Below are 17,242 nucleotides of genomic sequence, written 5' to 3'. Positions count from 1 at the left end.
TAGGAGAGTGGGTCAGAGGGGAGGACATCCTATTGGGACTCTAGGTGAGAGAAGTATGGGAGAATGCGGAAATAGAAGGATCCAGAGGATCCTAGAAAACTGCAAGAAGAACACTATGACGGGTGGATCTGGGCCCAGGGGTCCTGCTCAAACTATGGCACAAGCCAAGGACAATACGTGCAGTGAGCATCAAACCCCTATCCAAATCTACCCAATGGACAGGACATTCTTCACAGTTGAGTGGAGAGTGGGGTCTGACTTTCACATGAACTCTGGTGTCCCATATTTGACCACGACCCCTGAATGGGGAGGCCTGGGGGCACTCAGAGGAAGGACAGCAGGCTACCAAGAAGAGACTTGATACCCTATGAGCATATACAGGGGGAGGAGGTCCCCCTCAGTCACAGTCATAGGGGAGGGGAGGAGGGGGAAAGTGGGAGGGAGGGAGGAATGGGAGGATACAAGGGATGGGCTAACAATTGAAATGTAATATGAATGAATTAATAAAAAATTATAACGCAAAAAATTAAACTAAAACCCCCTTTCTCGCTGCCAGTGTAACCATGGTGTCTCCAGCGGGGTGTCGTTTTAAGCTTCTGGGGTTTGTTTAGAACAGTGAACTAACTAGAACGCTGCCTAAAAGGATTCTTTCTCCCCATCTTGATTCTGTAGCTTGTAGTGAGCTGCACACTCCATCGCTAGACCGAAAACCAAATAGTTTTGTGGCTGTGAGTGTCACCACCCCTCCGCAGGCGTTCTGGACGAAGCATGCGCAGACGGAGATCATTGAGGTGGGTGCTGCCAGCCCCTCTCCTTCGAGGGAGCCCTCATGCTCACGGTTGCCTGTGTCCCTGGTGGAAGGGCTTCGGTAGCTACACTTCCGTTTCCAGTTCATTTATCCTGTGTGCCACACTCCCCTGGGTGGCCCTTAGTCTGCCACATCCTTCATGAGTTCTGATCAACTGTTGGGTGCTGTTTTTAAGAAGTGATCCAATAAGACTGATTGATTTTTGAGAGGTGAGACCTAATTCTTCCTTTCACTTCCAGCTGCCTGCTGTGATTAGAGAATTATGCTCATTAACTGATGCTTGAAAGGGTGTTGGCTGTTAGGCTAGCACACATCTGTATTCCTTATTAACTTTCACTTTTGCATCTTTGGTGTTTTGTGTTGTGTGCTTTTAAAAATTTATATGGCTTTAGGGAAGTTTACAAAATCTTCTTAGTTGAGCACATTATATGAGTTACGGTTTAAAATGTAAGAGTTTCTGATACGGAATTCCACAGGGTTTTATTTATAATAGGAATAATTACCAGATTGAACTTTTAAATTTTTTAGTATTTCTATACTTTTATATAAGCACTCAGTAATATATACTTTTATACCAAGTTTTCCAATTTAGACGCCAGCCCCTTCTGGTCTCTCTCAGAAGCATATTTCCAAGTCAGGCTGTATGTGGCCTAAGCATCTGTTGAGCACTGGCCTCATGCCAAGCACTGTACTGACTGTTGGTACCTGTCCCACAAGGGCACAGTTCTGGCCCTTGAGAGTTTCCGCAGGTGGGGTGGGGTGGGACAAAATTGACCAGGTTACTTCCACGTACAGGAAAGCATGTGGGGGGCACTAGGGTAGCAGGGTGAGGACACAGAAGCAGGCTTCCTAGGTTGGTCTTCACAGTGAGTCCAGGCGGGGGCCCGGCTCTGGGTTGTCCATAGTTCTGACGCAGGGCGATAGCGGAGCACCACGGGGCTTAGGAAATAGCTATATCTGCTTAGCGTGTGTGAGAAACCAACGCTTTGCAGGCTGTGCAGGGGCACTTATGATACAGTGCAGCAGCAAGCTCTGTCATGTCTCTGACAGGTGTCTGGGGGAGGGAGACTTTAGCGGAAGGAAGGCGTGGGAAGAACAGGTGTGTGGGAAGAGCCACCAGAGGCGATTGTGGTCTCCCGGTCAACACCTGCTCAACAGACAAGAGGGCACCAAGGCTGAATCCCAGACCCCTCCCAGGGCACAGCAGGGCAGGGAAGACTGGAGGAGGCCTCAGAACCCCAAGGAGGGGCTGCCCAGCGGGCACTGAGAGACTGGGCCTGGAGCTGCTGAGGCCCGGGAGGCATCGTCACTCGGGTACAAAGCCCGGTGACTGTTCGCTGTGCTTCGCTGAAAGAGTGAGAAGAGCCAGGTGGAGCTCTGTGGCAGAGCTGCCAGAAAATAGGCACCCGTGACCTGGAAACCAGAACCGGCTCTTAAAAGAGGAGAGCTCTTAAAAGCCACTTTTAATTATTCCAGACACAGGACCTAGAAATACCAAAACCGTCCGTTTCCTCTTTCCTCTGCCTTTGCACACATTGAAAGGAGTGCACCTAAGTGACAGTCTAAATATAAGCACACCTGAAACTGCACCCCCTGACCTCGTCAGGGTTAGCATGAGTTCCGGGCGCGGCTTCTGCACTGCGCCTGGTGCTTGTGTCAGATCAGTGATTCTCCTCTGTGGGAAGCAGACTTCTTTGGTTCTTGTGCTGCCGTTAGCATTTGTGTTGATTTCCTCCTTCTGAAAACATTCGGGCAGCTCAAAAGCATTTCCTTAAGATGAACTCCAACTCTGTTTTCTGTTCTAGGGAACCAGCAACCCCATCTTTCTAAGCAGCATCGCCTTCTTTCAAGACTCCCTTATCAATCAGATGACACAGATCAAGCTGTCTGTGTATGATGTCAAAGATAGATCTCAGGGAACAGTTAAGTAACGCGTGGCTGCGGGGCAGTCTCCCTGCACTTACAGTTACGTAATGGTCCGAGCGCGATGCAGCACAAGGCTGAGTTCACTCCTTGCTTGTGAATGAGCCCATCTCGAAACATACTTGTCTCTGGAATTCACTTCCAGAACCTTGTTGTGGGTCGATGGGGCGAGGGTGGGAGGGAGGGGTTACGGGAACCACAAAGTTCCCTGTGCTGTGGGACATGGACCAGAGTGACGCCGAGTGTCCTTATGTTGCATCTCCCTGTCTCTGTCAGATGTATTTGCTGGGCTCTGGAACATTCGTTGTCAAAGATCTGCTCCAGGACAGGCATCACAGACTGCATCTCACACTGAGGTGGGTGTTCGCGTTAGCCCTTTGGAGGTTTTGCCCCTTCCACCCTCTCAGGGGCTGTCTAGTGGGGGAGGCCATGGCATCTGCCGAGGAGAGGTGAGGTGAACCTATCAGGAAGCCGCCTTGCTGCTCCCAGGACCCTGATGACCCAGGATGGCTAAACTTAGCCTTAAAAAGAGAAGCGGCCCAGCCAAACCAGCGCTTATCAGGGTGATGCTTCTGCAGGTCTGCAGAGAGTGACCGAGTGGGGAACGTCACTGTGATCGGGTGGCAGATGGAGGAGAAGTCAGACCAGAGGCCCCCTGTGGCCCGCTCTCTGGACACCGTCAATGGGAGGGTGAGTGGGTGCCTTTCTCACCTCCCTCACAGGCCTGGGAGAGTTGACTGTCTTCATGCATGTCTGCGCTCAGAAAGGGCTGCTCCCTGACGCTGCCTTCTAGGGGCCTCCCAGGTCTTTCTTGGCTTTGATGCCACGTGGAGCGGAAGGGCTCCCGCTCTGAAATACAAAGCGTGGCTGATCAGGAATGGCCTCCACTCTCCGAGCCACACTGGCCACTCCTGTGGCACAGGATTGAGAGCAGAACATCTTTGCTAGAGTATATGTGGGGGCAGCGGGGAGGGCACGAGTGGAGAGGTGATGGAGGCATACGCTGCCTTCTATTATACCCTGTAGTAAGTGTCCTTCCCAGTCACCCCCTCCACATTCCCATCCTCGGGACCCTCCCTTCCTGTCCCCCTTCCTCATGGCCCACACAGTCTCTCACTCAGCCAGTTATCAAATGAGAATTCCAACTTAAGGGCCCAGCATTGTCAAGGGGAGCATTTTTGTTTGTTTGTTTGTTTTGCTTTGTTTTTCAAGATAGGGTTTCTCCATGTAGCCTTAGCTGTCCTGGACTTGCTTTGTAGACCAGGCTGGCCTCGAACTCACAGCCATCCTCCTGCCTCTGCCTCCCAAGTGCTAGGATTAAAGGTGTGCGCCACCACGCCCTGCTCAAGGGAAGCATTAAAAAAAACATTTTGCCCGAAGTATGCTCAAAACATAGCACTGAGGATATTCTTGGTATCATCCGTCCTTCTTTTTAATTTTGGATACCACAGCACCGACACCCAAGGTGAAGTGACTTTAGAAGGCAGACATACCTGCAGTATGGGGAGGGACGTGTGTGTGTGTGTGTGTGTGTGTGTGTGTGTGTGTGTGTGTGTGTGTGTGTGTGGTGTGTGTGTGGTGTGTGTTGTGTGGCTTGTGCAGTAGACCAACACTGCATGATCAGCTGCCAGATCTTGTGTGATGCACAAGGCCCATTTCTGTGGATGCCCTGGAGTCCTCAGACCCAGTGTTCTTGCGCATGTCTCTAACCCAGATGGTTCTGCCTGTTGATGAGAGCTTAACCGAGGCCTTGGGAATCCGATCCAAATATGCTTCTTTACGAAAAGACACCTTACTGAAATCGGGTAAGCAGCACCCTTTACTCCCCACCCTCTGTGATTGTCACACACATGTCCCAGCTGCCACCTGCCTGCTGCTGTTCATCAACATGGCATTGCCTGCAGCATGGGAGTCAGAAGTCCCCTGAGAAGTGGCTCCGTCATTTCACTCTATTTGACACTGGTGTTGGTGGCTGACAGTGTCCCTGCCCCAGCTCCCCGCACTTTAGTTACCTCTGTCCTACCTGACATGGGGAGGAGTGGCCAGTACAGCCACTTGGCAGGGCCTGGTTCAAGTGGGTTTGGGTTTCGTTGTTTCTGCTTGCTTGCTTGTTAGTGCTCTTGGGATAGAAAGAGCTGAGGTCACTGAGGGCCTGAGTGGGAGGAACCTTGCAGGCGGGTCTGTCTGTAGCCGTTTCACCCACAGCCTGTCTCCTTACATTCCTATCTCAGTGTTCGGTGGTGCCATCTGCCGCATGTACCGGTTCCCAACCACTGATGGCAACCACCTACGGATCCTGGAGCAGATGGCGGAGAGCGTCCTCTCCCTGCATGTGCCTCGGCAGTTTGTGAAGCTCCTGCTGGAGGAAGATGCAGCCAGGTGAGACTGCATGGAGAGGAAGGACACTCACCATCCCATGTCATGTGTGCATGCCTTCCCCCCACCCCATGTCATGTGTGCATGCCTTCCCCCCACCCCATGTCATGTGTGCATGCCTTCCCCCCACCCCATGTCATGAGCACATGCCTTCCCCCCACCCCATGTCATGTGCACATGCCTTCCCCCCACCCCATGTCATGTGTTCATGCCTTCCCCCCACCCCATGTCATGTGCACATGCCTTCCCCCCACCCCATGTCATGTGTTCATGCCTTCCCCCCACCCCATGTCATGTGCACATGCCTTCCCCCCACCCCATGTCATGTGCGCATGCCTTCCCCCCACCCCATGTCATGTGCGCATGCCTTCCCCCCACCCCATGTCATGTGCGCATGCCTTCCCCCCACCCCATGTCATGTGCGCATGCCTTCCCCCCACCCCATGTCATGTGCGCATGCCTTCCCCCCACCCCATGTCATGTGCGCATGCCTTCCCCCCACCCCATGTCATGTGCGCATGCCTTCCCCCCACCCCATGTCATGTGCGCATGCCTTCCCCCCACCCCATGTCATGTGCGCATGCCTTCCCCCACCCCATGTCATGTGCGCATGCCTTCCCCCCACCCCATGTCAGGTGCGCATGCCTTCCCCCACCCCATGTCATGTGCGCATGCCTTCCCCCCACCCCATGTCAGGTGCGCATGCCTTCCCCCACCCCATGTCATGTGCGCATGCCTTCCCCCCACCCCATGTCAGGTGTGCATGCCTTCCCCCCACCCCATGTCAGGTGCGCATGCCTTCCCCCCACCCCATGTCATGTGCGCATGCCTTCCCCCCACCCCATGTCATGTGCGCATGCCTTCCCCCACCCCATGTCATGTGCGCATGCCTTCCCCCACCCCATGTCATGTGCGCATGCCTTCCCCCACCCCATGTCATGTGCGCATGCCTTCCCCCCACCCCATGTCATGTGCGCATGCCTTCCCCCACCCCATGTCATGTGCGCATGCCTTCCCCCCACCCCATGTCATGTGCGCATGCCTTCCCCCACCCCATGTCATGTGCGCATGCCTTCCCCCCACCCCATGTCATGTGCGCATGCCTTCCCCCCACCCCATGTCATGTGCACATGCCTTCCCCCACCCCATGTCATGTGCACATGCCTTCCCCCCACCCCATGTCATGTGCGCATGCCTTCCCCCCACCCCATGTCATGTGCGCATGCCTTCCCCCCACCCCATGTCATGTGCGCATGCCTTCCCCCCACCCCATGTCATGTGCGCATGCCTTCCCCTCACCCCATGTCATGTGCGCATGCCTTCCCCCCACCCCATGTCATGTGCGCATGCCTTCCCCCACCCCATGTCATGTGCGCATGCCTTCCCCCCACCCCATGTCATGTGCACATGCCTTCCCCCCACCCCATGTCATGTGCGCATGCCTTCCCCCCACCCCATGTCATGTGCGCATGCCTTCCCCCCACCCCATGTCATGTGCGCATGCCTTCCCCCCACCCCATGTCATGTGCGCATGCCTTCCCCTCACCCCATGTCATGTGCGCATGCCTTCCCCCCACCCCATGTCATGTGTGCATGCCTTCCCCCCACCCCATGTCATGTGTGCATGCCTTCCCCTCACCCCATGTCATGTGTGCATGCCTTCCCCCCACCCCATGTCATGTGTGCATGCCTTCCCCTCACCCCATGTCATGTGTGCATGCCTTCCCCCCACCCCATGTCATGTGTGCATGCCTTCCCCCCACCCCATGTCATGTGTGCATGCCTTCCCCTCACCCCATGTCATGTGCGCATGCCTTCCCCCCACCCCATGTCATGTGTGCATGCCTTCCCCTCACCCCATGTCATGTGCGCATGCCTTCCCCCACCCCATGTCATGTGCGCATGCCCTCCCCTCACCCCATGTCATGTGCGCATGCCCTCCCCCCACCCCATGTCATGTGCACATGCCTTCCCCCACCCCATGTCATGTGCACATGCCTTCCCCCCACCCCATGTCATGTGCACATGCCTTCCCCCCACCCCATGTCATGTGCGCATGCCTTCCCCCCACCCCATGTCATGTGCGCATGCCTTCCCCCCACCCCATGTCATGTGCGCATGCCTTCCCCCCACCCCATGTCATGTGCGCATGCCTTCCCCTCACCCCATGTCATGTGCGCATGCCTTCCCCCCACCCCATGTCATGTGTGCATGCCTTCCCCCCACCCCATGTCATGTGTGCATGCCTTCCCCTCACCCCATGTCATGTGTGCATGCCTTCCCCCCACCCCATGTCATGTGTGCATGCCTTCCCCTCACCCCATGTCATGTGTGCATGCCTTCCCCCCACCCCATGTCATGTGTGCATGCCTTCCCCCCACCCCATGTCATGTGTGCATGCCTTCCCCTCACCCCATGTCATGTGCGCATGCCTTCCCCCCACCCCATGTCATGTGTGCATGCCTTCCCCTCACCCCATGTCATGTGCGCATGCCTTCCCCCCACCCCATGTCATGTGCGCATGCCTTCCCCTCACCCCATGTCATGTGCGCATGCCCTCCCCCCACCCCATGTCATGTGCGCATGCCTTCCCCCACCCCATGTCATGTGCGCATGCCTTCCCCCACCCCATGTCATGTGCGCATGCCTTCCCCCCACCCCATGTCATGTGCGCATGCCCTCCCCCCACCCCATGTCATGTGCACATGCCTTCCCCCACCCCGTGTCATGTGCACATGCCTTCCCCCACCCCGTGTCATGTGCACATGCCTTCCCCCCATGTCATGTGCACATGCCTTCCCCCACCCCGTGTCATGTGCACATGCCTTCCCCCACCCCGTGTCATGTGCACATGCCTTCCCCCACCCCGTGTCATGTGCACATGCCTTCCCCCCATGTCATGTGCACATGCCTTCCCCCACCCCGTGTCATGTGCACATGCCTTCCCCCACCCCATGTCATGTGCACATGCCCTCCCCCCACCCCATGTCATGTGCACATGCCTTCCCCCACCCCGTGTCATGTGCACATGCCTTCCCCCACCCCGTGTCATGTGCACATGCCTTCCCCCACCCCGTGTCATGTGCACATGCCTTCCCCCCATGTCATGTGCACATCCTTCCAAAGGCTGGAGCACAGACCCGGGCTTCCCCTTTGCTGGCCCTGTGGCCCCTGCCTTCCTCTCAGTTTGCTCCTCTGTTTCACAGTTTGCTGCGTAAGAGTTTTATAAGGCTAACATTAACACATCTTCTCTTCTTTGTCTGTCTCTTTTCCTCTCATTCGTCCTGTCTGAGGCCACAGAGATAAGAGCTCAGAAGATGAACCTCAGGGTCTTCTCCCCACACAGAGCAAAGCTCTCATCCTGAGGCATATTTTTTCAGTTCCTAGTAAGGGTGAGGCTGTTCCCTGTCTCAGACTGTCCTCCACAACTTTTTCTAAGTCAGTGTTAGTGATTGACACCATGTAGCTAGAAACTCAGGGCCTTAATGCAGTTTTCAGTTTCACTCTGAAAAAAAATCAGAATTTGAGAAAAATATCAAGAATATAGTGAGTACCACATACCTTTCATCTAAATTTACAAACTATTATTTTGCTATTTTATTGTTTATCTACACATTTATATCATAATTTTAACTTTAAAATTGTCTTTATTTATATACATTTATTATAACTATAATCAGTTTCTCTGTGCATTTTCAGTTTTCATGGTGTAATTTTCACCAGGCAGGGGGTGGGGCATGTGTGTCATGGTATTATGTAGGAGGTCAGAGGACAGCTTTGTGGACTCAGCCTGGCTCCTGAGGATCTACCTCAGCCAATGAGCCCCGCCCCCCCCCCCATGTTGTGGTTTTTATTGTTGTCTGCTTTCCGTTTGACTGTGTTACTGCTTGAAGGAGCTCCTCCATTGGGCAGGTGCTTTAGAGCAGGTTAAGTAGGCAGCAACTGCACATGAGGCGCTAACACTCAGTGTGGGCAGCAAGGGTGCTCAGGAAAGGAGATGGCGCCACTCCCAGAAGTGAGATGCTGTTGTTGTGCACTTGACATAGAAAGGGGGTTGTTGGGATGAGGGTGGGGAGGTAAGTGGTTTCTCACATCTGTCCATTCTGTTCTGGAATAATTCACCATCCTGCAGAGAACTGGGCCAGTACCTCAATGGTGTCTTCATGTGCTTCCCATGTGCTTCGTGACCTCTCACGTCACCCTGTGCTCTGGCCAGCCTGGCCCTCCCGGCTGCTTCTCGCCTGCTCCGTTGTCCTAGTCTTAGCTCCAGGGGAGTCAGCCCCGTGGCCTGACATGTGTCTCATTTGCAGAGTATGTGAGCTGGAAGAGTTGGGGGAGTTGTCTCCTTGCTGGGAGAGCCTCCGGCGACAGATTGTCACCCAGTATCAGACTATTATCCTCACCTACCAGGAGAATCTGACTGACCTCCATCAGTACAAAGGTGGGTGTGGCCTGTGCTAGTGCCTGCATTCCCAACTCGATATCTGGGGTGCTCACAGACTCTCACTGATTATCTTGAGTGGGTCTTTAAAAATAGATTCTCATGTAGGTGTGAATTCTTTCAACTCTGGGGTTTTCAGAGCTTAATTAAAATGACAAATTAGTGACTTGAGAGAAGCCTTTCTCCAGTGTTCTCCTAAAACAGCTGCTGTAGAGTGGGGCTGAAGTGAGGCAGAGTCTCGACCTTGGTTCATGTGGGTTGTCCATCTTGGTGTTACCACCAAGAACCCAAAGGATATGGGCTGTTGGCCTGAGCAACGCCATTCTCTAGTTTACACACTCAACGTCACCTTCAATGAGTGTGTAAGTTGTCAGAGTACACACTCTATTTTAAGACTCCAAAGAGAAAGCCAAGTTCAGACACCTCAGTGTTCTTTTCTTTCTTGCCTTTTCTTCTTTCCAGCTGGAGTCTGGGGGTCAAGGCCGGGGCTTAGTGCATGCTAAGAAGGCACCCTTCTTGAAAATGATATTTGACTTTCAAACTACACGATTTCATTTTCTTTCTATTCCAAATGGGAGGATTTTTTTTTTGTTTGTTTGTTTCTTAATTGCTTTAGTCTTTCAAAGTACTTGTTACTTCTTATGATTTATTTTATAAAGATGTATTTTATTTTATTTTTGAGAGAGTAATATAATTATAACATTTCTCCCTTCCCTTTCTTTTAGAGTATTCTTTACCTTTGGCTTCTTTCAGTATATATAATGCTTTGTAGGTTTAAGGAAAAAATCATAGGTTTATGATTAATGTGCTTTTCACACAGAATATAGGGACTTGTCTATAAACTTAGAAAGATGGTGGTATGTGGGACTGGAGCAAGTCCAGCTGCATCACTTAGAGAGATGGCAGCATTTGCCTGAAGGGTTGAGGCACCGTTCCATGCTGGATATGCGCTCCTGAGGAAGCATGGAACCCATGTAAACTGGAATTCTCTAGGATGGAGCATCTCAAATGCCAGGAGCATCTTGCTGTTCTGAGAGTCTCAGCTAAACACAGGCCTTGGCTTTATTTTTTGCAGTGTCACAAGACAGGCACACTGCAGGTGTGAGGGTCACAGCATGGCTACCAGACTCTGTGACAGAAGGCAGACTATGCAGCTGCTCTCTGCTGAGCTTCTGATACATTGTTGTTTCCTACTAGTTAGATTGTTTCTTTCCTCACTCTCCTGTTGTCATTTCTGCCTGTAATTCCTTTGGCTGGTAGGTGTGTGATGCCTCATTTCGTTCTGGATTCTGATTCTAGAAATAAGGTTGTGGCTACTGGTTGCATCATCTGGTCTCTCTCGCCACAGCATGTGTGAGGGAACCTACTAAATGTGTTGGAGAGGTCAAGCAGGCTTCAGTGCCACCTTGCCTTGTGGATCTGGATGGACCCTAAGGTGAAGCACAAACCTCATCACTTCAGACTGAGATGTGCTGTTCCAGAAAGACCAGTTTCCAGGTGCTGGGAAGATAGCAATCTATAGAGTTGGCAGAGGGCAGCCTCTGGCATGGTCCACTGGCTTTTTATAATGTTGGCATCACACTGCCTAAGATCACATCTGTGATGTGTGTCACGTCTGTGAGTTGGACTGTGTCACAGGAGGGATGGCCTTATCACTGCTGCAGCCTTTGCGTTCAGAGCCAGTGCCTTGTACAAGTCAGCCTCCAACCTGCTCTCTTGAATGGCCACTCATTCTTTCTGGGCCCCTGTTGAGATAACCCCGCTTACATGCGGCGGCAGCAGCTCTAGGTCACTCTTTGTTGTTGGTGCTTGTTGACGGCCAGTTTCTTGCGTTCCGTTTCTTAGGTCCTTCGTTTAAAGCAAGCAGTTTGAAAGCAGATAAAAAGTTAGAATTTGTTCCCACAAACCTGCACATACAAAGGATGCGAGTTCAAGATGACGGAGGCTCAGGTACTTACTTTTCTACCCTGCTGTTGGCTGGTGGTCTGCTCCTTCCCTTCGGTGTACTTGGTCCCTCAGTTGCCCTATATCTGGCCCATGTTTCCTTTATGCTGGGCAACTAGAGAAAACTTTCCCTCCCTCCTCCCTCCCTCCCTCCCTCCCTCTCCCCCTTCTTCCCTTTCTCCTTTTCTCCCTCCTCTCTCTCTCCCAAGGACCTTTGAAATTTTTTACTTACAAGCTGCAAACCCCTTCCTTATCTCTTCAGCTTCCTTCTGTTTTTATGGCCTAGAGTGGCCATCAGTGAGCCTTCCCGAAGAGGGGTGGGTGGGAGCATTTAGCAGCCCAGGTGGCTCTACCTTCGGACACCAATAACTGTTCTTACTGAAAACTCAGTGTTGGCTCCAGCAAGCCCTCTTTTAGCCTCTAGAAGAGGGATTGGGGAGCCAGAGGCTGTTTCATGTGGGCGGTAGGTCCCACGGTGCTGTGCATGTTGCTGTAGCTGGCTTGTCTACAGGCGTGAGCCCAGAGTAATGGAGGAAAGCTCTCTGTCACTCAGATCAGAACTATGATGTCGTCACTATTGGAGCCCCAGCGGCACACTGCCAAGGTTTCAAGTCAGGAGGTCTTCGAAAAAAGCTGCACAAGTTTGAAGAGACCAAGAAACAGTAAGTGAAGGAGGGTATATGTGGTCCTTGCACAGCTGTGTCTGATGTTTGTGAGTTAAAATAAGAGCCAAAAACAGAAGTGCAAAAACATCCAGCCATCTGATCTGCTTCCGCGTGCGGCTGGAGGAGCTGCTTTAGGGACCCTGTGCTACTCCGTGTGTGCGCGCACGTGGCTAAGGAGAGTGAGTGCTCAGGGCACCTAGTCACCAGCCCAGTTCTGTCCATGTGAGCTGCACAGAGAGCCACCTCTGAGTGTTGCTTCAGGCAGTGCCTGTGTGCAGTCCTACCCTCAGCTGCCTTTATAACCCCGCTCAGCCGGTGGAGCGCCAGCCTTGTAAAGCCTCTGACAAGACTACACTTTCAGGGATTGTTTTGTAGTTCCTAAAGCCCCTGGCACTCTGTGTTCTTTCCTAAAGCACGGCAGTGCCAAGCATCCCCAGTATGGAGGTTTGTCCTGTTCTGTCCTGAGCAGGAAGCTGGAAGAGAGGCAGGGTGGGGAAAGGCCTCAGATGACACACTCTTGGCATAGCTTCCCAAAGTCACCCAGAAAAATGTAAGTGGGTCAGAGGGGCGCAACTGTAATAGACGAGAAGAGACGAGTGATGATCTTGTGACATGCTTGGGTAGAATGTGAGGTGGAGGAAGCAGCCCAAGGTCTCAGTTTCAGAAGACTGACGATGGTCTGGGTGTGACTGGGCCACTGGGGAACATGCCCGTATGTAAGGTGAGGTAGAGAGAACAGACCAGCTTGGTTTTCCCAGAAGGGAGAAGGTAGCAGGTGCGTTAGCAGAGAGGCCTTCAAGTGTGAGAGAATGAGACAGTGTTGCTGGAATGCCGCTGCAGAATGTGGTCTTGGGAGTACAGTGGTTTGAAAGACATGAAACAAAGGTCTGGGGAGCCCCCAGAGCCTCCTACACGCTGGCACAAGTGGCACTTGGTTGGTCATTGTCCAGTTCTGCTGCTGTGGCCAGAGTGAGCACACGACACCAGGATGCTGGCAAGTTAGCCCACAGCCAGCCCATCAGGGCCTGGTAGAGTCAGGAAGGCAGACTAGAGGCCACCGATGTAGGTGATGTCAGGGACTGAGCAGGGAGCAAGAACGGACATTCTCAGAGCGGTTGCCCGTGCAGTGTGTGCCAGCCAGTCCTGGATGTGGGGAGGAGATGCGTGGAAGTGCTGGGTTTAGCAAAGCCATTTCATTGTGCTCGTGAGGCCTTCGGACAGCCTTCATTCCTTCCTACCAAGTACACAAGCTAGGTGATCAGACCTCCTCAGCACTCATGACCACAGTGCCCTAGGGAGCAGGAAGAAGGGCAGGGCTTTCAGTGCCCACCGCAGATCTGCAGTCGGTCAGTGTGTGTGTATGTGTGTGTGTGTGCGCGTGCACGCGCGCGCGCCCCACCATTGCCTGTTGATGTGTGTAAAGTGTAAATGGATGAACTGAGGTGACGGGGTTCCCTGACAGAGAAAGTCCATTCATTCTAGGTGGCCAATCAGGAGGGGCCACCAGACTGTCCTTTGGTCAAGAAAGGCTGTAGTTTGGATAGCAGACCACTTTACATTTCAGCTTCAGGACTTATGGATTTTCTGTAACTTTGTACTAATGCCCTAAGTCCACTTTCTGACAGTTTGCACTCTGAGCTTTCCGTCAGGTATAGATGTCTGTGCCCCCAGTGAGAGGTCTCTGGGGTGAGCACAGGCCACAGACTGGCTCCAGGGAGTAAGCATTTGGGACTCCTAGTTTGCCTACCCTGTAGCCATGGCCTCAGCAAATTACCTCTAAGTATCTTGAGAAAAGAAAATCAGCCAGCCTTCAAATTGTGCTTTGCCTGTGATATTCGCTAACAATGGCTAATGCTTCGTTTGGTTTTTTTTTTCTTTAGCAGTTTTGAGGAGTGTTGGTGAGTTTTCTGTCTGGAGAGAGTGTATGTTGATTCTCGCTCTTGTGCAGAGAGAGCTTGTGCTGTCCTTCATCTGGGTGGCTACATCCCATTTGCCGCGTGCCTCCCAGTTACATGTCCTGTAGACGGAGCTCTTCCTTCCAACTGCAATGCTCTTTGTTAATGAATAGCTGGGCTGCAGGCTGCAGCCTTCCTTTCAAACCTGACAGCAGTTTCTTCCTGGGCTCGGTAGAGCCAGGGTCCAGTTGGCCCTCTCCCAGGATGCAGAAGAGAGGGCCAGGGTGCTGAGTGTCACATTATCCCGCGGGTACATTTGGCAGCACTCATCTTTACCCAGTGAGTCATTTTGTCCATCCAAGGCCATTTGGAACATTTTTTATTTTCAACACATGGTAGGCAAAGCTATGTCACTGTGTTCCACCTCTACCGTTTAAAATTTTTTTCTTTTGAGATAGGGCTCACTAACTTTCCCCAAGCTGGCCTTGAATTCATCCTGCACCAAGACTTTTCTCAAAGTTGTGATCCTCCTGCCTCAGCCTTCAGTAGCTAGGGCTACAGATCTGTGCAGTCATCATGCTCACTTCAGACAGCGTTTCTCTGTGCAGTGTGGCTGTCCTGGACTTGCTTGGTAGACCAGGCTGGCCTCGAACTCACAGTGAAGCAAGAAGCCTTGGCGTTTTCCTGTTCTCCTTGTCTGATGGAGTGTGCCTCCAGACTCCTATCCATTTCCCTCCTACAGCTTCTCTGAAGGGAGGCGCACTCTTCCATAGTAGGATGAGTTCAACCCCTGAGGGCCTGAGGGGTGAGCAGTGAAGGTAGAACACAGCGAGCCAGGGCCCCACTGCCCTTGCTAAGTTCCAACCCAGCTGGTTTATGTGAACCTTATCCGGAAAGTTCTGCAGGTTCCATCTTAACTGAAGATCCTGGATCTTCCCTCTCATAGGAAGGGCTTGGTTTCTCCTATCTTTCCACTCTCTTCTCCCAGAGTGCTGAGCATTCCCAAGACAGGTGGAGAACCTTCTGGCCTGAGAGCAAGGCCAGGCAAAGAGGCCCTACCCCAGGAGTGGGGGACCCAGTTCCATGAGACTGTCAGCTCTGCAGCGTCAGCCTTCCTCTTCCTATCCAGAGCGACTGCACGTTAGGCACTCTGCTCTTACATGGCATCACCTTTAACCCACGGCCTCCACTGTGAGTAGGTATATGTGGCCCAGCAGACCTGGGTCTAAGAAGCCCAAGGCCACACATAGGCTTTGCCTCCTGGGCTGGTGCAGGAAGAGCTGAGGGTAGGACACTCGGCCCCTCCCCTGGTGGCCTGTGTACTATAAGGCAGATGGCCCCTGTGCCCTGCTCCATTGCCTTTGTGTGGCTCCTGATTTTGGACCTAGCTCAGTACATGCACATCCCCAAGAGCAGGTCTTTGGACTTGCCCATTTGTGCCTTCACCGTGTGTCAGTCATAGGGGTGTCGCTATGACAGAGTGTGCACAGCCATGGCTATATGCAACAGTAGACCTACACACATGGCACATAAGCCACATAGACTCCAAAGGTTGGGGGCTGGAAAGACCAGATGCTGCTTTTTAGTTCTTCTTTGAAATGTGTTTCCAAGACCTGGTTGTCCCAAGTGGCAGCTATTCATTTGGGAGAGAGATTGCAGATTGGAAAGTGGCTCCTGCACGCGGTGCTGTGGCATGATGCTCCTGCTGCACAGGCGCAGTGGCCATGCTGCATGGGCTTCTGGCAATCCATCATTGTCTGCTGTGGGTGTGGGCTTGTGGTGGCGGTGTTTCTCTCTGGGGCAGTTTGGTGTGTGGTGTTTGCATGTTTGCCCCCTAGTCCAGAGAGAGAAATGGCAGAGGTGGTTTCTTGCTTCCTGACTTGTTTCTGGGTCTCCCTGGAAAGGTCTCAGGTGCCTCTCACCTCCAACAACCGGGCAGGGTGTGATGAGAGCGCCCTTTTGTTCTATGTGTTGTCCCTCTATTTCAGCCTTCATTTCAGAAGGGACAGCGTTCCATCTGGGGCTCAGAATCCGCAAATCCCAAAAGGAGACCTTTGCTTTGATGACTTTCATGTCTCCTCCTTATTTTCTCAGGCATTCTCAGGTGGCCGCAGAAACAAATTTATAGTCTTTGGTTGGTTGGAACCTGAGCTAAGAGACATAAGCTTATCACTGCCATCTTGGATGACCACACATGCTAGGTCCTCCCATGACACTAGAGCATGTGGAGTCGGCCCTCAGAGGCTCCTCATCATGCAGGGCAGCAGCTGGGCAGCAGCTGGCCTGGCCCTTTACATCCCGTTCCCAGACACACATGCCACGTGGTAGTGAGGGATGGGAAGGAGGCGCTGAGTTGCTGGGCCTGCCTCTGGTCAAATGCCGTTGTCCACGTAGGGAAGTCCTGAAGCAGGAAAGAGAAAGGAACCCAGTGCTGGGAACTTGCTACGGGTCACTGTGTGTGAGAGAAAGAAGTGGGCTGCTCACTCACAGGAAGCCTAAAGACCCTATTGGCCAGATGAGGAAGCAAGCCTCAGGGTGTGGTTTCGGTTCTTTGGGTTGTTCTTTTAAAACATAGTTCGGCATCTATTGTAGTGTGGTACTTGATCCCTTGTGGTGTGAGCAGACCCCATCTCCGAAGGACTGCTTATGAGTTAAGAGATGAAGCTCCCAGGCAAGATCCCAGCATTGGGTAATTGTTAGTGAGATCCAATATATTTATACACACCTACAAGTGTGTGGTAAATATACAGACACATACAGGTACAGGTACACACAAAAGTCTCAGTCTTACATCTATTTTATACCCCTTCCTTTGATTAAAAAAAAAAAAGGCCTTCTAAGATTGACCTTTGCCATTAGTGACCAAACTGCCCAGGAAACACCTCTTTCTTTGAGGGGCAGCTGTGGGTGGGTCGGATGATTGGGAGAGCCCCTTAGGACCTGTTGTTCCTTTCAGTACGCCATCCAGCTGCCAGTCCATAATCTACATACCACAGGACATCGTCCGCGCCAAGGAGATCATTGCCCAGATCAACACCCTGAAAACCCAGGTTAGCTACTACGCAGAACGGCTCTCAAGGGCGGCGAAGGACAGGTCTGCCACTGGCCTTGAGAGGACGCTCGCCATCTTGGCAGACAAGGTAGGAGGGGTTGCCAGGCTATGCGTTGGGTGGAGAGGTACCTTGGGATT

At 52.5% G+C, this 17,242-nt stretch overlaps 1 protein-coding gene across 11 annotated transcripts in view; it reads left to right on the top strand.

Moving 5' to 3' along the window:
• INPP4A (inositol polyphosphate-4-phosphatase type I A) overlaps positions 1-17,242 on the top strand; it is a 134,257-nt gene that overhangs the window by 80,095 nt on the left and 36,920 nt on the right. For 7 of the 11 annotated variants that reach the window (XM_084754609.1, XM_084754614.1, XM_084754611.1 and 4 more), the window contains exons 5-15: positions 673-791; positions 2,614-2,730; positions 3,008-3,087; positions 3,310-3,421; positions 4,446-4,536; positions 4,963-5,110; positions 9,418-9,548; positions 11,394-11,498; positions 12,046-12,154; positions 14,038-14,055; positions 17,009-17,192. In XM_084754609.1, the coding sequence (XP_084610735.1) occupies positions 673-791; positions 2,614-2,730; positions 3,008-3,087; positions 3,310-3,421; positions 4,446-4,536; positions 4,963-5,110; positions 9,418-9,548; positions 11,394-11,498; positions 12,046-12,154; positions 14,038-14,055; positions 17,009-17,192 (1,214 nt within the window). The remainder of the gene's footprint in view (positions 1-672; positions 792-2,613; positions 2,731-3,007; positions 3,088-3,309; positions 3,422-4,445; positions 4,537-4,962; positions 5,111-9,417; positions 9,549-11,393; positions 11,499-12,045; positions 12,155-14,037; positions 14,056-17,008; positions 17,193-17,242) is intronic. The other 4 variants (XM_084754606.1, XM_084754605.1, XM_084754610.1 and 1 more) reach the window with 1 other exon arrangement.

The sequence above is a fragment of the Acomys minous genome (assembly GCF_964271855.1).
Source record: "Acomys minous genome assembly, chromosome: 13".
Lineage (NCBI taxonomy): Eukaryota > Metazoa > Chordata > Mammalia > Rodentia > Muridae > Acomys > Acomys minous.
The sequence above is the reverse complement of the archived record's forward strand: the minus strand, read 5'-3'. Positions and strand labels throughout refer to the sequence as shown.